The sequence below is a fragment of the Pan troglodytes genome, chromosome 7 (genome assembly GCF_028858775.2).
Source record: "Pan troglodytes isolate AG18354 chromosome 7, NHGRI_mPanTro3-v2.0_pri, whole genome shotgun sequence".
NCBI lineage: Eukaryota > Metazoa > Chordata > Mammalia > Primates > Hominidae > Pan > Pan troglodytes.
The window spans coordinates 111,720,292-111,741,472 of NC_072405.2; the positions used below are offsets into that span (position 1 = coordinate 111,720,292).

Consider the following 21,181-nt stretch of genomic DNA (forward strand, 5'->3'; position numbering starts at 1 on the left):
TCAGAATTCACTGGGCTGAGCATTAAGTGGGTCCTATCAATAAGAAACATAATGCTTTATTTAGTTCTTAAAAATCATATTTTATCTTTTCTTTAATAATTTTCTCCCCATTATTTTTTTCTACTCTTTCTGAAACATCTGTTAGCCATGTATTATTGTTTCTTAATTGGCTGTACACTTTTCTTTTCTTTTATTGTCCATTTTGCTGTCTTTTTGTTCTACTTTCTGGGAGATTTCCTAGATCCTGTCTTTAAACATTCCATTAAAGACTCTATTTCAGCTTTCCTATTTTTAATGTTCAGAAGCTCTTTTGACTCTCTGATATTTGTTTTTGTTGCATTTATTTATTTATTTATTTATTTATTTATTTATTTTGAGACCGTGTTTTGCTCTTGTTGCCGAGGCTGGAGTACAATGGCGTGATTTCGGCTCACCACAACCTCCGTCTCCCGGGTTCAAGCGATTCTCCTGCTTCAGCATCCCAAGTAGCTGGGATTACAGGCATGCGCCACCACGCCTGGCTAATTTTTTGTGTTTTTAGTAGAGATGGGGTTTCTCCATGTTGGTCAGGCTGGTCTAGAACTCCCGACTTCAGGTGATCTGCCCGCCTCGGCCTCCCAAAGTGCTGGGATTACTGGCATGAGCCACCACGCCCGGCCTTCATTTTTAGTTTTTTGAGACAGAGTCTCACTCTGTCACCCAGGCTGGAGTGCAGTGGTACGATCTGGGCTCACTGCAACCTCCGCCTCCTGGATTCAAACAATTCTTCTGCCTCAGCCTCCCAAGTAGCTGGATTGCAGGGGCCTGCTACCACGCCCAGCTACATTTTGTATATTTTGTACAGATGGGGTTTCGCCATGTTGGCCACGCTGGCCTCGAACTCCTGTCCTCAAGTGATCTGCCCACGTCGGCCTCCCAAAGTGCTGGGATTACAGGCGTCAGCCACTGCGCCTGGCCCTTTGTTGCTCTTAAATAGTACATCGTTCTTGTTTCATGGGTGCGTTGTTTACGTATTAATTATATACTCTTTATTCCATCCCTGTACTATCAGTTTTTCTCAAAGTTATTCTTTTAGTTAGACTTTTGTTCTGGTGATTTTACTTCCTTTTGGAGGCTTTTCTCAAACACTGATGATCTCTGACCTCATGTTTATATTTAAGTGTGGTATAAGAAGCTCATTAGAGGCTCTGTGTGAGGGTGGAACGAACGACTTTTTTGAAGGGAGATATGGTAGACAGCAAGCATCTTTCTTCCTTTTTTTCTCTTTCCTTTCCTTTTTTTTTATTTTTTGAGACGGAGTTTCGCTCTTGTTGCCCAGGCTGGAGTGCAGTGGTGCGATCTCAGCTCACTACAACCTCCACATGCCTGATTCAAGTGATTCTCCTGCCTCAGCCCACCGAGTACCCGGGATTATAGGCATGTACCACCGCGCCTGGCTAATTTTGTATTTTTAGTAGAGACGGGGTTTCTCCATGTTGGTCAGGCTGGTCTCCAACTCCTGACCTCAGGTGACCCGCCCGCCTCGGCCTCCCAAAGTGCTGGGATTACAGGCATGAGCCACTGCACCCGGTTCCTTCCTTTCTTTTCTTTCTCCCTCTCTCCCTCCCTCCTTCCCTTCCTTCCTTCCTCCCTCCCTTCTTCCTTCCTCCCTTCCTCCCTTCCTCCCTTCCTCCTTCCTTCCTCCCTTCCTCCCTTCCTTCTTCCAGATTGGGGAACACCTACACATTCACATCTGTAGATCTTTTTCTAGGACCTTATAATTTATTTAAAGAAACATCCTCTGATCTCTTGCCTTGGGGGAGAGGCATGGGTGGTGGTGGTATAAACTTGGCTCCTGGCTTACTAAGCTGGGTGGAGGAAACTATGAGATGATATCTCACTGATTAGCATACGATCTTTCACTTGCTCTCCTTCTTGTAGGTCCAGTGGCTCTCTCCTGATAGTTCCCCTGATGTACCCAAGTGGGAAGTCCTCCTGGTTCAATTTCACTACAGTACACTCTGTCTCCTGCTAGCATGGAGGAGGGATGGAGTTTTGGGCTGAATTGTATCTCCCTAAATTCAAGTGTTGAAGTCCTAACCCCCTCATACCCCAGAACGTGAGTGTATTTGGAGATAGGGCCTTTAAAGAGGTAAATAAGGTAAGATGGAGTCAAATGGGTGGGCCCTAATCCCATATGTTTATAAGAAAAGGAGATTAGAACACAGACATGTGGGCTCACAGTGAAATGACCATGTGAGGACCCGGTAAGATGGCTGTCTGCAGGCCAAGGAGAGAGGCCTTCAAAAAAAGTATCTCTGCTGGCACCTTGATCTTGGACTTCTATCCTCCAGAACTGTGAGAAAATAAACTTTTGTTGTTTAAACCACACTATCTGTGGTATTTTGTTATGGCAACCTGGAAAACTAATATGGATGGGAGCATACTTGCACTGGGTGGAGGTGGGGGCCTAGGGGCCTAGGGGCCTAACAGCTTTGTATCAAGCTTTTGAATCAATCCCTCTGGCATCAGCCCTATCACTTACTCCCACCTTCAATGATAATCAGACACTTGATTTTCTAGGCCAAGCTTGTCCAGCCCTTGGCCTGTGGGCCACATGTGGCCCAGGATGGCTTTGAATGCAGCCCAACACACATTTGTAACCTTCTTAAAACGTTATCAGATTTTTTTTTTAAGCTCATCAGCTATCGTTAGTGTTAGTGTATTTTATGTGTGGCCCAAGACAATTTTTCTTCTAATTTGGCCCAGAGCAGCCAAAAGATTGGACACCCCTGTTCTATGCCTTTCTGATGTTCTATAGGCTAAATGGTCACGATCCTCAGTGTCTACATATGATTAAGCTCATCTGTCTCAACTCTGCTAAATCAGTTTTTACTCCTTCAGTCACTTTCCAATTTCCCAATTTCCCAATTTTGTTGTCATCTTTAATACTTTCTTCTCCTTCCTTACTGTTCTATCACTGAGGATTCAGGAAGGACTAGAGGGCCAGGATGTGGTGGCTCACACCTATAATCCCAACACTTTGAGAGGCCAAGCATTGCTTGAGCCCAGGAGATTGAGGCAGCCTGCAGTGAGCTAGGATTGTACCACTGCACTCTAGCCTAGGTTATAGAGTGACTCCTTGTCTTAAAATTAAAAAAAAAAAAAAAAAAGATGAAGGAATAGAGATAAAGATACATGCTCAATGCTGTTTTAACAGGGTAGTGCTTTCTGTGAAAGGGTTACCTATGGCCAGTTCCAGCAACAGAAACACTTGCTATCCTTAATAAATATACAAACCCCAGCTGGCTGCTGGCTGAAAAAGAGGCTCCAAACTGCAAGGCAACTGCCATTGAATGTTCAGTTGGTTAAGTTATACATCCTTAGGTGGATTTCAAATTCAGGTACATTTTATTCTTCTCCAGGTTCCTTCTTGGGGATAATAGTCAATTTAATAAATTAGTGTTTTTATAGTGCAAAACAACCTAGGAGGAGATAGTACCTGTCATGGCTTCACAACAGATTCAATGGCAGATCTGCTATACTGGCCCCGCATATGATGACATATGGTGGAAGATGGTCAGCAGGCAGACTTGTTCAACTAGATCTGCAGCCCTTTAAAACTGGATTCTGGCTGGGCGCGGTGGCTCATGCCTGTAATCCCAGCACTTTGGAAGGCCAAGGTGGGTGGATCATTTGAGGCCAGGAGTTCCAGATCAGCCTGGCCAACATGGTGAAACCCCGTCTCTACTAAAAATACAAAAATTAGCCGGGCGTGATGGCAGGCACCTGGTGGTGGGCACAGCTACTCAGGAGACTGAGGCAGAAGAATCACTTGAACCTGGGAAGTGGAGGTTGCAGTGAGCAGAGATCACACCACTGCACTCCAGCCTGGGCAACAGAGCAAGACTCTGTCTCAAAAAAACAAAAACAAAAACAAACAAAAAAACACAACTGAATTCTTCTGCCCAGATGCCATAGAATGGCATCCTTTTCCCCAAGTCTCACTATAATAAGAGATTCATCATAATGAAATGACAATTTAGCATCAAATTCTAAATACTTTTTACAATAAGAAAACGAGATTAGCCATCTTAATAGATGCTAAAGACCATTACTTAAATGATAATCAAAATAACACTATTTTCCCCCAGGAATTTAATTAGAATTTTTACCTCATAAATAATTTCATTAGAAACAGCACTATCTTGTTACCAGTTTTTATATGAACATTTGCTTTGTTGCCACCTCCTAAAATAACCATCAAACTCTAAACTGTGCTGAAACTTCCAAGTTCATGATGCATACTGCAGCAGATTCCAGGATCATTATTTTGAGGAGCTAACTACTCCAACTAAGGACAGTGGCCAACCATTAAATAAATAATCACTAGGTTGAGACTGGAAGAATCCACACAGGTAAAATCCATTATTTACTCTATGGCTGTCTATTGCAAAACTGCATGTTCAGCATAATTTAGGATGATGGTCTTCAATGGCCAAGGGTGTGCAACTTTATGCTGTCAGAATACTGTACTGTGTTTCTCAAATTTTAAGACGCATCAGAACCACCTATAGGCTTGTTAGAAACACAGGTTCTTTAAATTTCTGATTCCATGGGTCTGGAGTGAGTTGGTGAATCTGCATTCCTAACAAGTTCCCAGGGGATCTGATGTTGACAGTCCATCCAGGGACCACACTTTGGGAACCACTGCTGTACTTAAGTGTTTATGAATAAAGATATTTGGAGACAGAGTAGTAGAGTCTCATGGTGAGCGTGGCAGAAACTTTCATATTTATATACTACTCTTCTGCCAAAGGAATCAAAATATTTGGGTAACAGGTAATTTCATGGCTGACAATTTAAAATGGTCCTTTCGAACATTTTCCTTTGCTAATCTAACCAATGAATACAGCAGTAGTTAGCCAGTAGGGGGACAACAAGCTATCTGAACAAAGTTGAGTTATTAGATACCAGAGAAGAAGAAAAGATTCTTGACTATCATAAACCAACAAAAGGAATGGTTTAACCATAAACACTGGGTTTCTTTGCACAAACAATTTGGGACAGTTTGGTAAAACCTTTTGTATAATTTTGGAAATGGACTTCAGATTAAAGGATTAAACACACGTATTTATCTTCATTCTCCCCTGAAAAGGATAGTAAAAGAACATGAAGGGATAAATCCAAAGGGGCAAAGAAGATAGAGGAGGAGTCATCAGCAAAAGCTATATTTCAACACAATTCTGAAGAATAGAGAGGGTCGATGGAGGAGTGAAAACTAGTTTAACAGAACAGTGAAAGCTACACTCTAATATGGCCATAGTGGTCAGTACAGAAAGAGCCCAATTCCCTACAAAACCCTAGAGTGGTCTGGGCCTTGGAGATGACGGAGAGCACTAGAAGAAAATGCTGATGAGGGGCCCCAGGATCCCGGAAGGGTGAGGGAGAGGTGAGCAGCTAAAAGCAAGAGGCCAGGTCAATGTTGGCACTTGGAGTTGCTGGAGTCTCAGGTGCCCTGTCCCACTCCTCGCAGTCAGCATGAGAAAGAGGAGAGAGGCTTGTCCAGCAGGCACAAAGAAGGGCAGGAATAAGGCAACTGCAGGAAAGAAAAGAGTGTGAAAGATTGCACCCTAAGCAGTTACTCATCCAGACCTCTTCCCCTGAACTACTTCCAGAACACTGGCAGCCAAGTGAATGCCTCCTCAGGCAAGAGATTATAAGATATTTCTCATGAGAAACTGACAAGCCCCAAAGAAAAGACATCTAACTTCTGACATTTGAGGTATCTTCCCATGAAAAAATGAGCTTTCGTCTGATCACCATACAGCAAACCCACCAGTGAGCAAGCACACTTTTCTCACCCACATATAGAGTTTCTGGTGAGGTTTCTATTACCTCATTCCTACTTATGAAAGGAGAGGAAAAGGTTTGCAGACAGTTGATGAAAGCCTCTAACGTGATGGGATGAAAGCCTCTAACGTGATGGGATGAAAACAAATACATGAGAAGGGAAGCTAGAGAAAGCCAAGACAAGGCAGGAGGCAAAGAAAGCCCTACAGTAAGTAAATACTCTCAAAAGATAGAAAAAATTAGTGCGACTGTGACATAATCACTAAATTGTATTTATAACAGACAGCATGAAATGAGCTCTTTAAATAGTTGAGGTAACAACTGCAGTAGAAAGTAAAGCAAGAAAATATCTTCCAAAATAGGACAAAAGGTGAAGAGATGTGCAACAGGAAAAAAAAAAAAAAAAAAAAAAGAACATTCTGAGATTAATCCAGTTTAAAAAATAAATAATAAGATTGAATAATAATTGAGAATTTAATAAGTGCCTGGTAATGTTCTAAGTGGTTCAGACATATTAGTGAGATAATTACTATTATAATCTCCATTTTATAGATGAGGAAACTGAAGCACAGCAAAATTAAGTGACATTCTCAATAGTAACACTGGAAGCTAGAAGATAAAAGAGCAATTTTTGCCTGTAATCCCAGCTGCTTGGGAAGTTGAGTCAGGAGGATCACTTGAGTCCAGAATTTTGAGGCTGCAGAGAGCTATGACCATGTCACTGCACTCCAGCTGGTGTGACAGAGTAAGAACTTGTTTTTAAAAATTTAATTAATTATTTTTTTTAGAGACAAGGTTTTGCTCTGTAGCCCAGGCTGGAGTGCAGTGTCATGATCTTGACTCACTGCAGCCTTGACCTCCCTGGGGTCAGGCAATCTCCTCTCCTCAGCCCCCTGAGTAGCCGGGACTACAGGTGCACACCAGTATGCCTGGTTAATTTTTGTATTTTTTGTAGAGATGGGGTCTAGCTACATTGCCCATGCTGATCTTGAACTCCTGGACTCAAGTGATCCTCCTGCCTTGGCCTCCCAAAGTGCTGGGATTACAGGTGCAAGCCACTGTGCATGGCCTAAAAAATTTTTTTAATTAAAAAATTAAAATAAATAAGTGAAAAGCAATTTCTATAAAATTATGAATGAAGAAATTCTGGTAAGAATTCTACACTTGGTCAAACTCTAGTAAAAGTAAAAGTTGAATAAAGACATATTCAAGTATGTAATAACTCAAATTTTTACCTTCTGTACCCTTTCTTGGGCTGTTACTAAAACACGTGCCATGGAAAATGAAGCAGTAAACCAAGAAAGAAGGCACAAAACACAGAAATGAGGGTTCTTACACTACAGATTAAGGAGTGTCCCAGGCCGGGCGCGGTGGCTCACGCCTGTAATCCCAGCACTTTGGGAGGCCGAGGCAGGTGGATCACCTGAGGTTGGGAGTTCTAGACCAGCCTGACCAACATGGAGAAACCCCGTCTCTACTAAAAATACAAAATTAGCTGGACGTGGTGGTGCATGCCTGTAATCCCAGCTACTTGGGAGGCTGAGGCAGGAGAATCACTTGAACCCGGGAGGCAGAGGTTGCAGTGAGCTGAGATCACACCGTTGCACTCTAGCCTGGGCAACAGAGAGAGACTCCGTCAAAAAAAAAAAAAGGAGTGTCCCAGGATGACACTTGAGAAGCGGATCCATAGAGCAACTCATCTCCACTGAAACAGTAGAACAATGAATTTCTGGAGGAATTGTTTTCAGGACAAAATTGGAATTGATTGTTTGATCATTTGGAAAATAAACATGATAGTCATTTGATAGATCAGTTGTAGAAAAATATCAGGATGGGGCATAACAAACTAAGTAAATAGATACAAGGTTTTATAAGGAAGAAAACAAGAATAGTACACTATTGGCTGTGTTGTCATTGCTATTGGCATAGTCACTTACTTAGCTCCTAAACTGTGAAAGTGCTGTGTTGGAAGGAGAAGTTGCTTGGCATGAAAGAGCTAAATCCTAATCTGAAGCAACAGGTAGTCAGAACACAACATCTATTGGCAAATCAAGAGATGGCAGTATAAATTATTTAGAAATAGGGAGGTAAATGACAGAAGAGACAGATAAAAGTAGAATATGGCTGCTTCTAAAAAGGAGAGGAACATGATAGGTATTGCATTATCTTAAAATATTATATTAAAATAGTACCTGCATTGTCTTAAAATAAAATATATATTTTTTAAAGTGTGTGTTTATATTGTTTTTTAAAAATACAATTTTGAAATTTATTGTTGAAAATGGACACATGGAACAAACCAAACCTTGTTTTATCATGTAATTTTCAGAAAATATGTGATCCATAAAGATTAAAAGAAAGTTGTATTAAGTCTGGCAGCTTTAGCATTAACTTGAAATAAAATATGGCAAGCTTTCCACGTCCTCCTTTATTTCCACAATCCATATGTACGAGCTAGATTCCAGTCAGAACTTCCACAAATACTTCACTCTTTGGTAGCAGCGGTTATAAATTACACCTTTGCTAATTTGCGTTGTTCCCAACCAGGAGAAACATTACCACAAAAAAAGTCAGTTTCATCCTGCAGTGTTTCCGTAGCAACCATATTAAGCTGGAAGAATAAAGCTCCTTTGTAGTAGTAGCGTCTATTGAATTACAATGTAAATGTTGATGCCTGCCTGGAAACGTCAAATGACAACAGGTTTACAGAACGAATTCAGTGGTTGTTTGCAGCTCTGGAATCCCAGGCTGCAGAGTTGAGATCGAAGAGGTGCGTCTGGCCATCTTAGCGTTCATTCAACCAAATCTCCTCACTCCATCAAAACCACGCCACTCCCCACCTGCCCAGCTCGTAAAAGGATGCTCACCTGTTTGAAAATCTGTAATATATCTGATGTCTTTTACACAGCAGGACACGAAAAAGTGTTTGTTGTGGATAAGAGTGTTAAAAATTCAATTACGCAACAGACCAAACTTTGTGCTTCTTTCCCCCTCTCAGCACAAAGTAACTTTAGTCCCGTCCTCTTCTGCCACTGTCAAACAGCCCTGTTACTGTGGGCATTAAATGCCTTGTGGCGTACTGCGCATTTGATTCTGGTTGACTTGGGATACCTGAGCTCGGCTCTCATTAGCTCTTCCGCTCGACCCACAATCCCTAGTGTTTGCAGGTGTTGCATTCCCCTAACCCCTTTCTTCTCTTCAACCAGTAGCCTCCACCTTCCCATCCCTGCTTTGGAGAAGGAGGAAAACGCAGCTTGAGATCTACTCGAAGAACTGACCCTCAGCTCTCACGGGCTGCCGCCGAGCTGCAAGCATGCCGCCGCTCCACTCAGGTAAACTTCGGAGTGAGTTACCTGCACTTGGAGAAGGGCCTTACCTGAGCGCGCCTCTGCCAATGGCAGCTCACCTGAGGGAGCTCCCCAGCCAATCATCGCGCAGCTCGTCCCTCGGGCTTGTACCCTTTAGTGAAAGAATTCAGCTCCTTGCGAGAAAGTTACCTGTGGCCGCCCAAGTCCGCCACTTTCTGCTCTGTGTCTGCCCATTGCCACGATCCAGGAGGACTCCGCGCCGCCCGGCCGCCTCCGAGCTCGGGCCCCATGTGAGGGGCCCCCCCTTATCCCACCTTTCCGGCTAGGTGAGGGCGCGAGCGGGCGAGCGAGCGAGAGTGGTGAGGGGGGACGGAAAAGCAGAATTACCTGTAGCTCTTGTTCTGCCATCTCGGGCGCTCTCACACACCTTCACCTGCACAGACTTGAAAGTCCAGTTTCACCAGAGGCTGAGGCTCCAGGAAAAGGGGAGCAAGTTCATTGGATCAAACATGTCACAAGAGTCGGACAAGTAAGTGGATCACACGCGCCGGCTGCTGCTACTACTACCACTTTGGGCTGATGGCAACTGGTTTGTTATGTTTTTGTTTTTAAGTTGCTATTGTTGGTATTTTTCTTTCTTTTTTCTTTTTCTTTTTGGTGGATCCAGACTTTTCCGCATTATGTTTCTACCCTGATTAAGGGGAGAAACCCTACAACAATGTGAATGTTTAATATCCCCTTTGGGCCTTGATAGTAAAAGTGGGTTTTCCTTTTCCTTCCTCCCTTAGGAATGGTCTCAGCTCCCGCTCCTGGATGAATACTTGGATATTGCCAGAGGTTTTGGTAGATGGGCGCGGGAGGCCTGCTCTTCCTTCTCTGTTTTAGCTGCTCCCACCGATCTGGCGTTTAGGGCCATTTGGAAGTTCAGCTGAGTTCCTTCGATTTGTCCAAAGGGCCTACTGGAAAAGTGGGGCTTGGCCGCTTTTGTGTGACCGCAACAAAGAGCTTTTATATGAGGCAGAAACGGCCATCTTCTCGCACCGGGCAGGAGGGTGGGCGTGAGTGCGCGCCCGCGTGTGTCCCCGATGGGAGGCTAGGCGCTGGGAGGCCGGGGGGCGCGGGGGCGGCCGGCGCCGTCCCCCACTCCCTCGACATCCCGCCTTCCTCCCCCCCTCCCCCGCCTCCCTCCCCCGGGTCCGCCCCCGCATTGTTTGGCCACCTTCCTCAGGTGCCCGGGGGGAAAGGACGGTTCGCGAACTGGGGGAACTCATGTGAGGCCTCGAGTTAGGGCCTCGGCGGGGCGCGAAGGGGCGCCTGCCACTGAGCGATTCACCCGCGCCCCGACGGCGTCTGCACGCCCCTCGAGCTCGCGGCCCTCCACGCAGTTGGCCGCCACCTCGGACGCGGCAGGCGGGACTGCGTGGGGCGCGCCGAGCCTTCTCGGGGTGCTCTCGCCGTCAAGGCCGAGGGCTCGGGGCGGCGGGAACGCTGGGCTCGCGTCCTTCCCGTCCCGGACAGGCACTCCAGACGCGCCGGGGAGCCACAGCCTGCGCGGCCGGAGCCGCCCGCGAGTCACTGGGCCCGGTCCGGCCGCGTCCTGACGGCCTCCCCGCGGGCCGGCCCCCGCCCTCGGAAGGCTTTGTGCGAGCCGGGGGAGGTGGGGCCTGGGCGGGCGCGGGAGGGAGCCGGAGGTGGGTCCCGCGGCCTTTCTCGGGATTCGGCGGGGACACTCCCTTCCCCCTCCTCTCGGGCGCGTCCGGGCCTGGGAACTGGCTGCGTCCTATTGGAAGTGCGCGGGGCCGCCCTTTTGCTTTCACCGGTAACTTTGCCGTGGTGTTGCGGCCACCCCGAGGGGACCTTCCTGAAGGTGTCTCGCCGGAGAGGGCCGGTGCCCCAAGGCCGCGGGCCGCTGGGCCTGTCATGGAGAAGTGGCGGGGACCCATCCCAAGTTGAGGGACCACGAGGGAGGAGTGGGAAGGCCCTGCGGACCTGTTCAGGGGTGGAGGGGAAGGACTAGCCTCAACATAAAGCCGCTGGCAGGTTAGGCGAACCTAAGAAAATGCGCTGTCATACTTAAGAAGCAAAAAACTGCCAGATAGTTGTACCCCGTTAGCCACCGATGAGGAATTAACCGAGTACAGCATACCGGAGGGGAAGAACTAGCGTTACCAACACGGGAGAGGGTCAGAGGCAGGGTAGGAAGAGGAGAGTGTGTGGTTGTCTGAGAACACCCCCAGCTCCTCCCCATATCTCTCTAGTCTTCAAGGAAACACGACTCGAGTTTGAAATTTTCAGTAGCCAAATCCGGAGGCGACAGCAAGTTTTTGGGGTTTGTTTTGATCCTTGCCCGCGTCAAAGATGATTGCAAATCTAGTTTAATTAATCGCGCAATTAACATTTAGTTTGCTTAGTTTTGTGATACAACAGAACTCGAATTCTGAATGAAAACGGGTCGGTCTTTATTTTCACCAGTTATACTTAGCAGCAATAAGAACAATGTGTTTACCATCAGAAATAAGTACTGAGCGCCCGCAATCTGGTTTCACCACACGCATCACCTGGTTTTTACAGGTGATAAGTATCTGGGATTACATATGCTTGCATTTAATCAACGTTGCTTTTATCTAGTCGTGGTTTTCAAGACGAAATTTTGTATCCTGGGAAAAGTAGTCGTTACAATGGTGCAAAGAGATAATTCGACTGGTTTTTTTCTCTCTCATTGGGCTGTTGAAAATGCTTTAAGTCAATACATGACTTCTGGATCATTTTTGCGAATTCTAGCCTAGTTTTCTTAATATCAGTATTCTAAGGGAGCCCCGGCAGGGGTGGGTCTGAAGCTTATGCAACTATGTGTGTGACATGGGGTGGGGACTGTAAGTAAACGGGCCCCTGGGTACAGCGTGGGGCTTCCTTCCTGAGCAAGTGAGAGGCTTCATCAGCCTCATGGAAAATCCACCTTACGAGGCCTGCCTGTAGTTTCTGGAAATAACATGAACGAACACACACTGGATGTTCTTTCATAATCCCATTGAGATTTAGGCAATCTTTGGGATTGCACAGGAAGATATTTCTGGTTAACAAGTCTGGACTGAAGTAGCATGGTCTTTTTTATGGTGTGGACTTTTCAGATTGAAACGTTCTGCTTTTGATGTTCTGCAGTGTTGATGCTATCGCCAATTAAAACAAAGTATTTTTAGGACATTTTGTCTTTGTACATATTTTAAAATTCTCTACTCCTCCATCTTAAATTTTATGAAGATTTAAGATCTTTGTCAGCAAGCATGTGTACAAGTGAAGCAATGCTAGATTAAGAAACTCTTATTTTACTGCCAAAATGTATAAAATATATTCAGAGAACGTGTAGGTACTATGTGATTTGATACTCACAGGTGTTTTTCATTAGGTAAGTGTATTTTCTGGTTACCTACTATTTGTAACACATTCAGATAGGCATAATAGAGGCATGCGAAGATGGATAAGATGAGCCCTGTTCTCAGGGGGCTTACACTGTAGTGGAAAGCAACTCATGGACAGACATACTTCTAATAAACACAATGCCTAATAGAAAAAATACAATAGTTACAAAAATGTTTTTAAAAATACAATACAGGGGCCAGGCGCGGTGGCTCACACCTGTAATCCCAGCACTTTGGCAGGCCGAGGCAGGTGGATCACGAGGTCAGGAGTTCATGACCAGCCTGATCAACATAGTGAAACCCTGTCTCTACTAAATATAAAAAAAATTAGCTGGGTGTGGTGGCAGGTGCCTGTAATCTCAGCTACTTGGGAGGCTGAGGCAGGAGAATCCCTTGAACCTGAGAGGCGGAGGTTGCAGTGAGCTGAGATCGCACCACTGCACTCCAGCCTGGGTGACAGTGCGAGACTCCATCTCAAAAATAAATAAATAAATAAAGGTCATGATAAACTGCCTCTCCCTACTCATCGCATTTTTGCTTATGATAATTTCAGTCATTTTGTGTGTTTTTTGTTAAGGAGTCCTGCTATTATTCAGAAAATGGCTGAAGTTATAGGTCTCTCATGTGGATAACCTTTCAAGTAATGGGATGACTACATTTTAATTAAACTCTCTAGTCTTTAGTTTTATAAATGCATATGCTTGTTTACATTTGGCTATGCAAAATTTCTTTTAAGGTTAGAAACGTCAAGAATTTATCATATCTTTTTCAAACCAATACATATACCCATTCACTTTTTGAAAGAATATGCCTTGAATGCCACTATATACTTGGCATTGAGATTCACTGGTGAATAGAACCTAGTCCCTGCCTGCATGGTGCTTACTGTGTGTGTGTTGGGGGTGGGGGAAAAGGGGCAGGCTTGTTGACACTAAATCAACAAAAAAGTAAACATATATTTAATTAGATGATGATAAGTGCTGTGAAGGAAAGCAAAACCCGCTGGAGGGACTGAGAATAATGGGGAGGTCTTTCGTATAGGGTGATCATGGACAGCTTCTCCAATGAGGTGAGCTTTGTGTGGAGGCCTGAGTGAAGTGAGGGATCAAGCCCTAAGATACCTGGGGTAAGAGTGTTACAGGCAGGTGGAAGAGCAAGTGCCAGGGCCCTGAGGTGAGAGTGTGGTTAGCATGGTCTAGGACCAGAAAGGAGCTCTGTGTGGGTGAATCAGAGTCAGAGATAACGACACCATCAAATAAATTAACATGATCAGTTCTCTACTTATTAATCTGGACAGTTGCATACTCAAAACAGTCAAAATTATTCTTGTAAGTGGTCTTGGTAATCAAGAGATAGTAATACCTAAGGAGTAAATGATGAACCATCAGTCTTGTTTCTTTCCCTGAGTATCACTAGTTTAATGGTGAGGGGTTCAGAGTTCTGTTCCCTACAATGGATTAAATCTTGTACACTCCTTGATTCAGAGATGAATAAATGCATACACTCTGGAGGATCCCTGGGGATTCAAACTAAAGAAGAGAGACAAAGTATAGATAGTGTTTGCTCAGACACGCCCACCTCCCTAAAACTTGTAGTGTAACCTACCTACCTTCAGCTACCATCTCCACTCCTTAACATTAGGCTTGTGCAAGGTAAAATTTGCCCTTGCTGCCTTCCTCTTGCTCTTGTTCAGTTTCTATAAACCATATCCATCAGAAAACATGGACTTGTCCACTGTGTCTGGAGGAACACTGCATAGCATGTGCTTTAGTGAGTTTCCCATTTTCAATGAAGTAAACTGACACACAGGCAAAGTTAACCTAACTGAAAAACAAGTTGTAGATGATGCACATGCTTAAAAACAGGAATCTCCACAGGAATTTCTAAAATCATTGTATCTCAAACTCACCTGAGTTTAAAACATATAAAATATCATCTGAGGCACCCTGGGTCCCAACCCAGCAGTGTTGAATCAGATTCTCCAGGCGAGAGCACAGGGAATCTGCATCTAAACAATGTTCCGGGCATTATAATTGCCTTAAATAGGGCAACACTGCTTCAAATTAAACTTAATGTTAGTTTACATAATAGATGCAATTTATATGCACCTTTTCAGGTGCATATCCAATGTGTAAGTGAAAGAAATCTGTGGACTTTTACTTTATGCTCCCTTGGATGAACAGCCTCAGATATGATTTTAACATGGATATAAGACTTCTTAGGCCTGCCCTAGATGTTGTTTGCTTTCATTGTTTTGCTGAACTGCTGCTTCTGGAAGAAAGGGGTCTTTTTGCAGGGGAATATGTTTCCAGAGCTGCAAAAGAACTGATTTGAAGTGATGTCACCCACATGGGCCTCCATCAGGCTTGCCAAAGGTCTAGCTAGGGTTTCTGGCTGAATCCCACTCATGTGCGAGCTGGTGTTCAATTTTTATTTATTTATATTTTTATTTATTTATTTATTTTTGAGACAGAGTATTCTGTTGCCCAGGCTGGAGTGCACTGGCACAATCTTGGCTCACTGCAACCTCCACCTCCCAAGTTCAAGAGATTCTCCTGCCTCAGCCTCCCCAGTAGCTGGGATTACAGGTGTGTGCCGCCACGCTCGGCTGATTTTTTGTATTTTTAATAGAGATGGGGTTTCATCATGTTGGCCAGGCTGGTCTCAAACTCCTGACCTCAAGTGATCCACCCACCTTAGCCTCCCAAAGTGCTGGGATTGCAGGCATGAGCCGCCATGCTTGGTGTTCACTTTTTTGAGGACTGTTGTTTCATTGAATTCAGATTCTATTTTGTAGCGCAAAGTCAAAGGTAAAGAGCGCTAGTTTGATGTTGGTCTCTGGTGAAATGATTTGATAGGATGATGATTGCAGTTTCATTTCTAAGGCTCATGGTAGCTTGAAGTATTACTCTGATAAGATGGTACTAGATCTTCTGTTGGCCTACAGCGAGGGTCTGTTTTAAACTCACTGCAGGGTCTAGGCCATTCAAATGATCCCAGTGCCACCTGACTTAAGGGAGATTAGGAGTAAGTATTAGAGCAATCAATGAAAAGCTATGTCTAGCAATTTCTACTAGGCTCAGGAAAGTAAAAGGAGAATTTAGAAAAGTAGCTGGATAAAGCCGGGCGCGGTGGCTCATGCCCGTAATCCCAGCACTTTGGGAGGCCGAGGCTGGCGGATCACGAGGTCAGGAGATCGAGACCATCCTGGCCAACACAGTGAAACCCCGTCTCTACTAAAAATACAAAAAATTAGCCGGGCATGGTGGCGGGCACCTGTAGTCCCAGCTACTTGGGAGGCTGAGGTGGGAGAATGGCGTGAACCCGGGAGGCAGAGCTTGCAGTGAGCTGAGATTGTGCCACTGCACTCCAGCCTGGGCGACAGCAAGACTCCGTCTCAAAAAAAAAAAAAAAAAAAAAAAAAGTACTTGGATAAATCAAACATACACAGAAGCATTTAAGCAACATTAACAGTACCCAATCACCTGAAGAAGTGTTTGTTTCAAATGTACAGAAAATTCAAATCAGATTTTTTGGATGTTAGGTTGTTAAATTTACTTTTTAAAAAGTTTTAGATAATTCAGGCAACTGCCTCAGTTCCTCTTTATGGCTTTGCTCTAACTATAGACATACATTTCTGGTTAAAAAATTAACTATGGTTACATAGTATTTTTCCCCTTCCTTACTTCCTCCCTCATTTAAACATTTTCTTCTTGTTCCCTCCTTCCCTTCTTTCCTTCCTTGGTTTGTCTCCCTAATGTCACTTTCCTGGTTTTTTTTTCCTCCCATATTAACTTGGTGAGAACTTGGTGAGAACTGCACAGCTTCTGCGCATAGAGATAATGGTGAGTCTGATTTTAGGTGCTGCTATAGTTAGTGAACTTTGCTGCATTCTTTCAGTATTTACAGCATCAGCAGCCCATCCTTGTTACCTGGGCCAAGAGGTAAGATCATTGCAGCAGATGATGTCAACTAGGTTTAACCTTGGAAAAATTTAAAGTCATTTTTAGTATAAGAAAAGCCTTACCCTAAGTTAATTAGAGTTCTCACTCATGATCCCTGGCATTCACTAGGGTACTGATACTCTCTTCCTTTTTAAGAGGTTTTCAATGACTCTTGTTCAATTATAAAAACTAGGCCTGGCCAGGCGCGGTGGCTCATGCCTGTAATCCCAGCACTTTGGGAAGCCGAGGCAGGCAGATCACGAGGTCAGGAGTTCGATACCAGTCTGGCCAATATGGTGAAACCCCGTCTTTAGTAATAACACAAAAATTAGCCAGGCATGGTGGCACGTGCCTGTACTCCCAGCTACTCGGGAGGCTGAGGCAGGAGAATCGCTTGAACGCAGGAGGTGGAGGTTGCAGTGAACCAAGATTGCACCACTGCACTCCAGCCTCACTCCAGAGTAAGACTCTGTCAGAAAAAAACAACCAAACAAACAAAAAATAAAAACAAACAAACAAAAAACAACAACAAAAAAAACTAGGCCTAACCTGATAAAGGGTAGTGATTGGTTTGGCAAACTTGTCCAGGGAAAATTCCTTAATGAGCAGCAACAGGCTGGATAGGAATTTTTGCTTTGGCCCAGGAGGACTGGTGGGTTGCTTAGTAACAACAACATGTACCTGGGAGTCCCTCAGATAGCTTCACTGGTCTTCAAATTTAGGCCTCCAAATTTCAGATTCACCCTACCATCTACCTGCCTGCATAGTTTCTTCCTTTGGATTAATTCAGGCTCTTCAGATCAGTTTTGTTTATTTTTCCATTACCAGGAGAGTACATTTTATGTTGTAAGTTTCTTATAATGGTAAATGGTAAACTGTATTATAATAGGTAATAACAAAAGTGTATACATATATATTTTTTGAGTTGGAGTTTTGCTCTTGTTGCCCAGCCTGGAGTACAATGGCACGATCTCGGCTCACTGCAACCTCCGCCTCCTAGGTTCAAGCAGTTCTCCTACCTCAGCCTCCTGAGTAGCTGGGACTATAGGTGTGCGCCACTACGCCCGGCTAATTTTTTGGTATTTTTAGTAGAGACAGAGTTTTGCTATTTTGGCCAGTCTTGTCTCGAACTCCTGACCTCAGGTGATCCATTCACCTTGGCCTCCCAAAGTGCTAGGATTACAGGCATGAACCACCATGCCCGACCGAAAGTGTGTTTTATGCTGTAAGTTTCTTAATGGTAAATGGTAAAAAAAAAAAAAAAAAGTACTGGATTATAATGGGTTAAGTGGGATAGAAATAAGAAAGCATTCCTTTGGGGATCTCTACCTCCCATCCCCAATTATACTGGGAAAAGAGAAGTGTTTCAGCTTCATGAGTTTTGGTGAGCAGTAGTAATATTATTTGTAAAAAGAGCACCTTTTGATTTGCCACATACAATACTAATCAAATAACACATTTTAAGAATTCTTATAGGAAGTGCTAGAAAAGCTGGTGCATTTCAGGAGACTTCAATGTATATTTTGAAAATAAGTCAGGGTTCTGGAGGTTCTTCATGCATTTGAATGGGCATTCAGTGGAAAGCAATCAATGCCTGTGGTAGATGAAGTACCTTATTTTACTTTGTAATGAACATGGCAATGAACTTTGTGGGGAGCACTTCACTTTCACTCCCAAGGAAATGCTTCCTTTACAAGTGTGAATGCAGATACCCTCCGGAACAGAAACGGAAAGCAAGAATTGCTTGTGGCTTCTCTTTATTTTGGCGCCAGCCTTTCATCTGAACTCTGAATATACAAATATAACTAACCCTGAGAGCCAGAGTCCCTTCTTTTTTAAGGCCCATGAATTTAGATCAGGATTTTAGGAGACAAGGAAAGGCTGAAGTGAAGGAGAGAGGAGTGGAGAAAGGAAAGGACAGGAAGGAGCAGGAAGAAACTGCTTAACTACTGTTAAGTTGCCAGTGTTTTCTCAGTGGAGTGTGAGCGGCCAGCAGGGGCTGCTGCCGGGGCCTAGGGTGCGACAGCATGTGGCTGTTTGGCCTCCTAGATAATTGGTTTTGGTTTTAATTTGCAATCTAGAATCCTAGAGCTAGAAAGAGCCTTAGGGATCATCCAAATGCATCATAGGGCATGTGAGTGAGCAAGTATAGGATTTTGATCTAAAAGCCTGGATTGAGAAGAAATGTAAGAAGAAATCTTACATTTTTTCTTCTGTGTTTCATTTTGGGATTCTAAGTATAAATTGAAAATTTGGAGTTTTGATTAGTTTGAAAAAACATGCTTTTTTTTTTAAGAAAGATTGAGAGCAAGATAAGCACTGCATGTTTACTTCTTAAACCATGAACATGAGTCTGTGAAATACCTGGTTAAGATTCTGATACCATTACTGGGGAGTTAAAATTGACTTTTCTTCCCACACTCACCCCAAATCATTGTTTTTGGTTCTCAGTTCAGTGAGTCCCATAAAATAACTGCCTTCTGTACTTCTTGGATCTAACTTTTCAAAGAAACAAGGAACAAAGGTAGCTTTTGCCTCTTTCCTGCATTGCCAATAAGATAATTAACATAAGATCAGAAGATTCTTCTTTCATTATTTTTCATCTGTAAAATGGAGTTGAACTAAATGATCTCCGTGAATAATTACCTGCTCCTATATTCTGTGTCTCATTTTCTCCCTCCAGAGGGGTCTGGGCTGGTGGCGGCTCACAGCAGGGGCCATGAACATTAGCAAGACAGGAGGTTACAGGCACAGTGGGACCTGCTTCTACTCCCAAGCCCCCTCACCTCCTTCACCAAAATCAACGGTGGTCTGATTCAGATGACAAACAGACTTTTGGAAGGCAGGAGGAATTCAGAGGATCACATGGAATTCAGAAGGGCAGCAAGGCAGTGAAATCAATGGTTTAACTAGTGGACTCCCGCACAGCCTTGCTGGGATGGTAGAAAAGTGGTACAAGAAAATCAGATAAAATGGGCTGGCGGGGACGCTGAGAACTTCTTCCCAGAGACAGCCCAGGAAGTGTTCATTCTGGCAGGCTCATGGAGTGAGAGTGAGGCAATATCAGAATGAATGGAACATTGACTAAAATTTAGTAAGCTGAAAACCTTAAGTAGATGAAAGGGATGACCTCCTCCTCCTCCTCCTCTTCCTTCTATTCTTTCTCCTCTTCCTTTTCCTCATCCTCTTTCTTCTCCTTCTCCTCTTCTCCCTCCCCTTCTCCTTCTTTTTTTTTCTTTCTCCCCCTTCTCCCTTTCCCTATTACTCCTTTTAATAAAATGTAATTCACAGACACCCACTGTCAAAAAATATTGCCAAGTGAATAGTTTAGTAAATGTTCAGAAGAGATTTCAAATAATATAAAGATAAGAATAGCAGCCGCAGTTTCACTTCAAGGATAAGGTAATATATTATTTCACTTCAGGGCACACAATGATCATTTATTTAGGTCAGGAATAAAATCTCCTCTGGTATCCTACTGTGTTATAGAATTTAAAAGTCTCTGAAGTCGACTTTTTCTGAAGGCAATTGCCCCTGAAAGGTTCTCATGTTGGAGGGAATTTTGATTAGGTCACAGGACATTTATGTTTCCTCTGCAAACTAGGATTTTTAAGTTGCTCTGGAGTCCTGGTGTATACTTTTAAGAATATGTGTATCTTACATATTTTGGAAAATAATTTTAAAAAGAACAAATACCTCAATAGAAAGGTGGTCAAAGAGCATGAGTAGACAATTAGTAAAAGCTGTATAAGTGGCTAATAAAGACAGAAAATAATATTAGCTGTAAGCTGTATTAGTGATAAGAAAATACAGATGATATAACAGAGATATTCTAAGTCTCTCTGTCAAAGGGGCTAAAATTAACAAAACCGGGTTTGGGTAAAATATATTTGTGGAGTATTATAACTTATCACAAACTTTCTGGAAGGCAGTTTGGCAAAACTGGTTGAAATGGGTCTACCCATTGATAACTAAATTCCAGTTTCAGGGATTTGTCTTAAAGACATAACTAAAGATATAAAGTACCACATGATTTTTAAAAGTGAAAAATCAGTATAACCCTAAAAGCCTGGCTATCAAGGGTTGGTTTAGTAAATCATGGTTTAGTGAGATGATGGCACACTATGCAAGCATTACACATCACATTAATGAAAAAATCCTTAATGATAAGAGAAAGTGTTCATGATGTGTTATATCAGAATGTTTATAGGCATAAAAAGATGAAGAATAAAGAATTCAGAAAAAACACAAAAAGTTAACAGTGGTTTGCTCTCCTAAGTATAAAATAAAGGTACTTTTTTGTCCTAACAGACAAAAAAGTGTTTCTCTGTGTTTTCCTACTGTGCTGATGTGAGCTTGCACTGCTTTTGTAATTAAGGATAAATTTTATTTATGCATTTATGTATTTATGTATGTATTTATTTAAAAAAATTAAAGATTGTATATAAAAATAGTTATTAAGTGGAGACACTTAAGAATAATACACACTTCTCTAAATAAAATGGAAAAGCCTACTTGCTGCTTGCTTGTTGCAGGTAGAATTGACCCGATCCCCTGCAGAAGTCCCTGCCCTCTCCTCTCTGTCCCAGGTATGCCGCGCTGCCCTTCACGCTGGCATGCTGCCTGTCAGTTCTGTGCTATTCCTCAGTGACCTGTAGATTCGTTATCTGTGTCTCCACAA

At 43.4% G+C, this 21,181-nt stretch overlaps 1 protein-coding gene across 1 annotated transcript in view; it reads left to right on the forward strand.

Annotated features, from left to right (window-relative positions):
• The first annotated feature begins 9,318 nt into the window (after nucleotides 1–9,318).
• The window catches only part of GRHL2 (grainyhead like transcription factor 2), a 178,251-nt gene continuing 166,388 nt past the window's right edge, over nucleotides 9,319–21,181 (forward strand). The window contains exon 1 of the mRNA XM_519890.9: nucleotides 9,319–9,669. Within this exon, the coding sequence (XP_519890.3) occupies nucleotides 9,650–9,669 (20 nt within the window). The 5' untranslated portion in view covers nucleotides 9,319–9,649. The remainder of the gene's footprint in view (nucleotides 9,670–21,181) is intronic.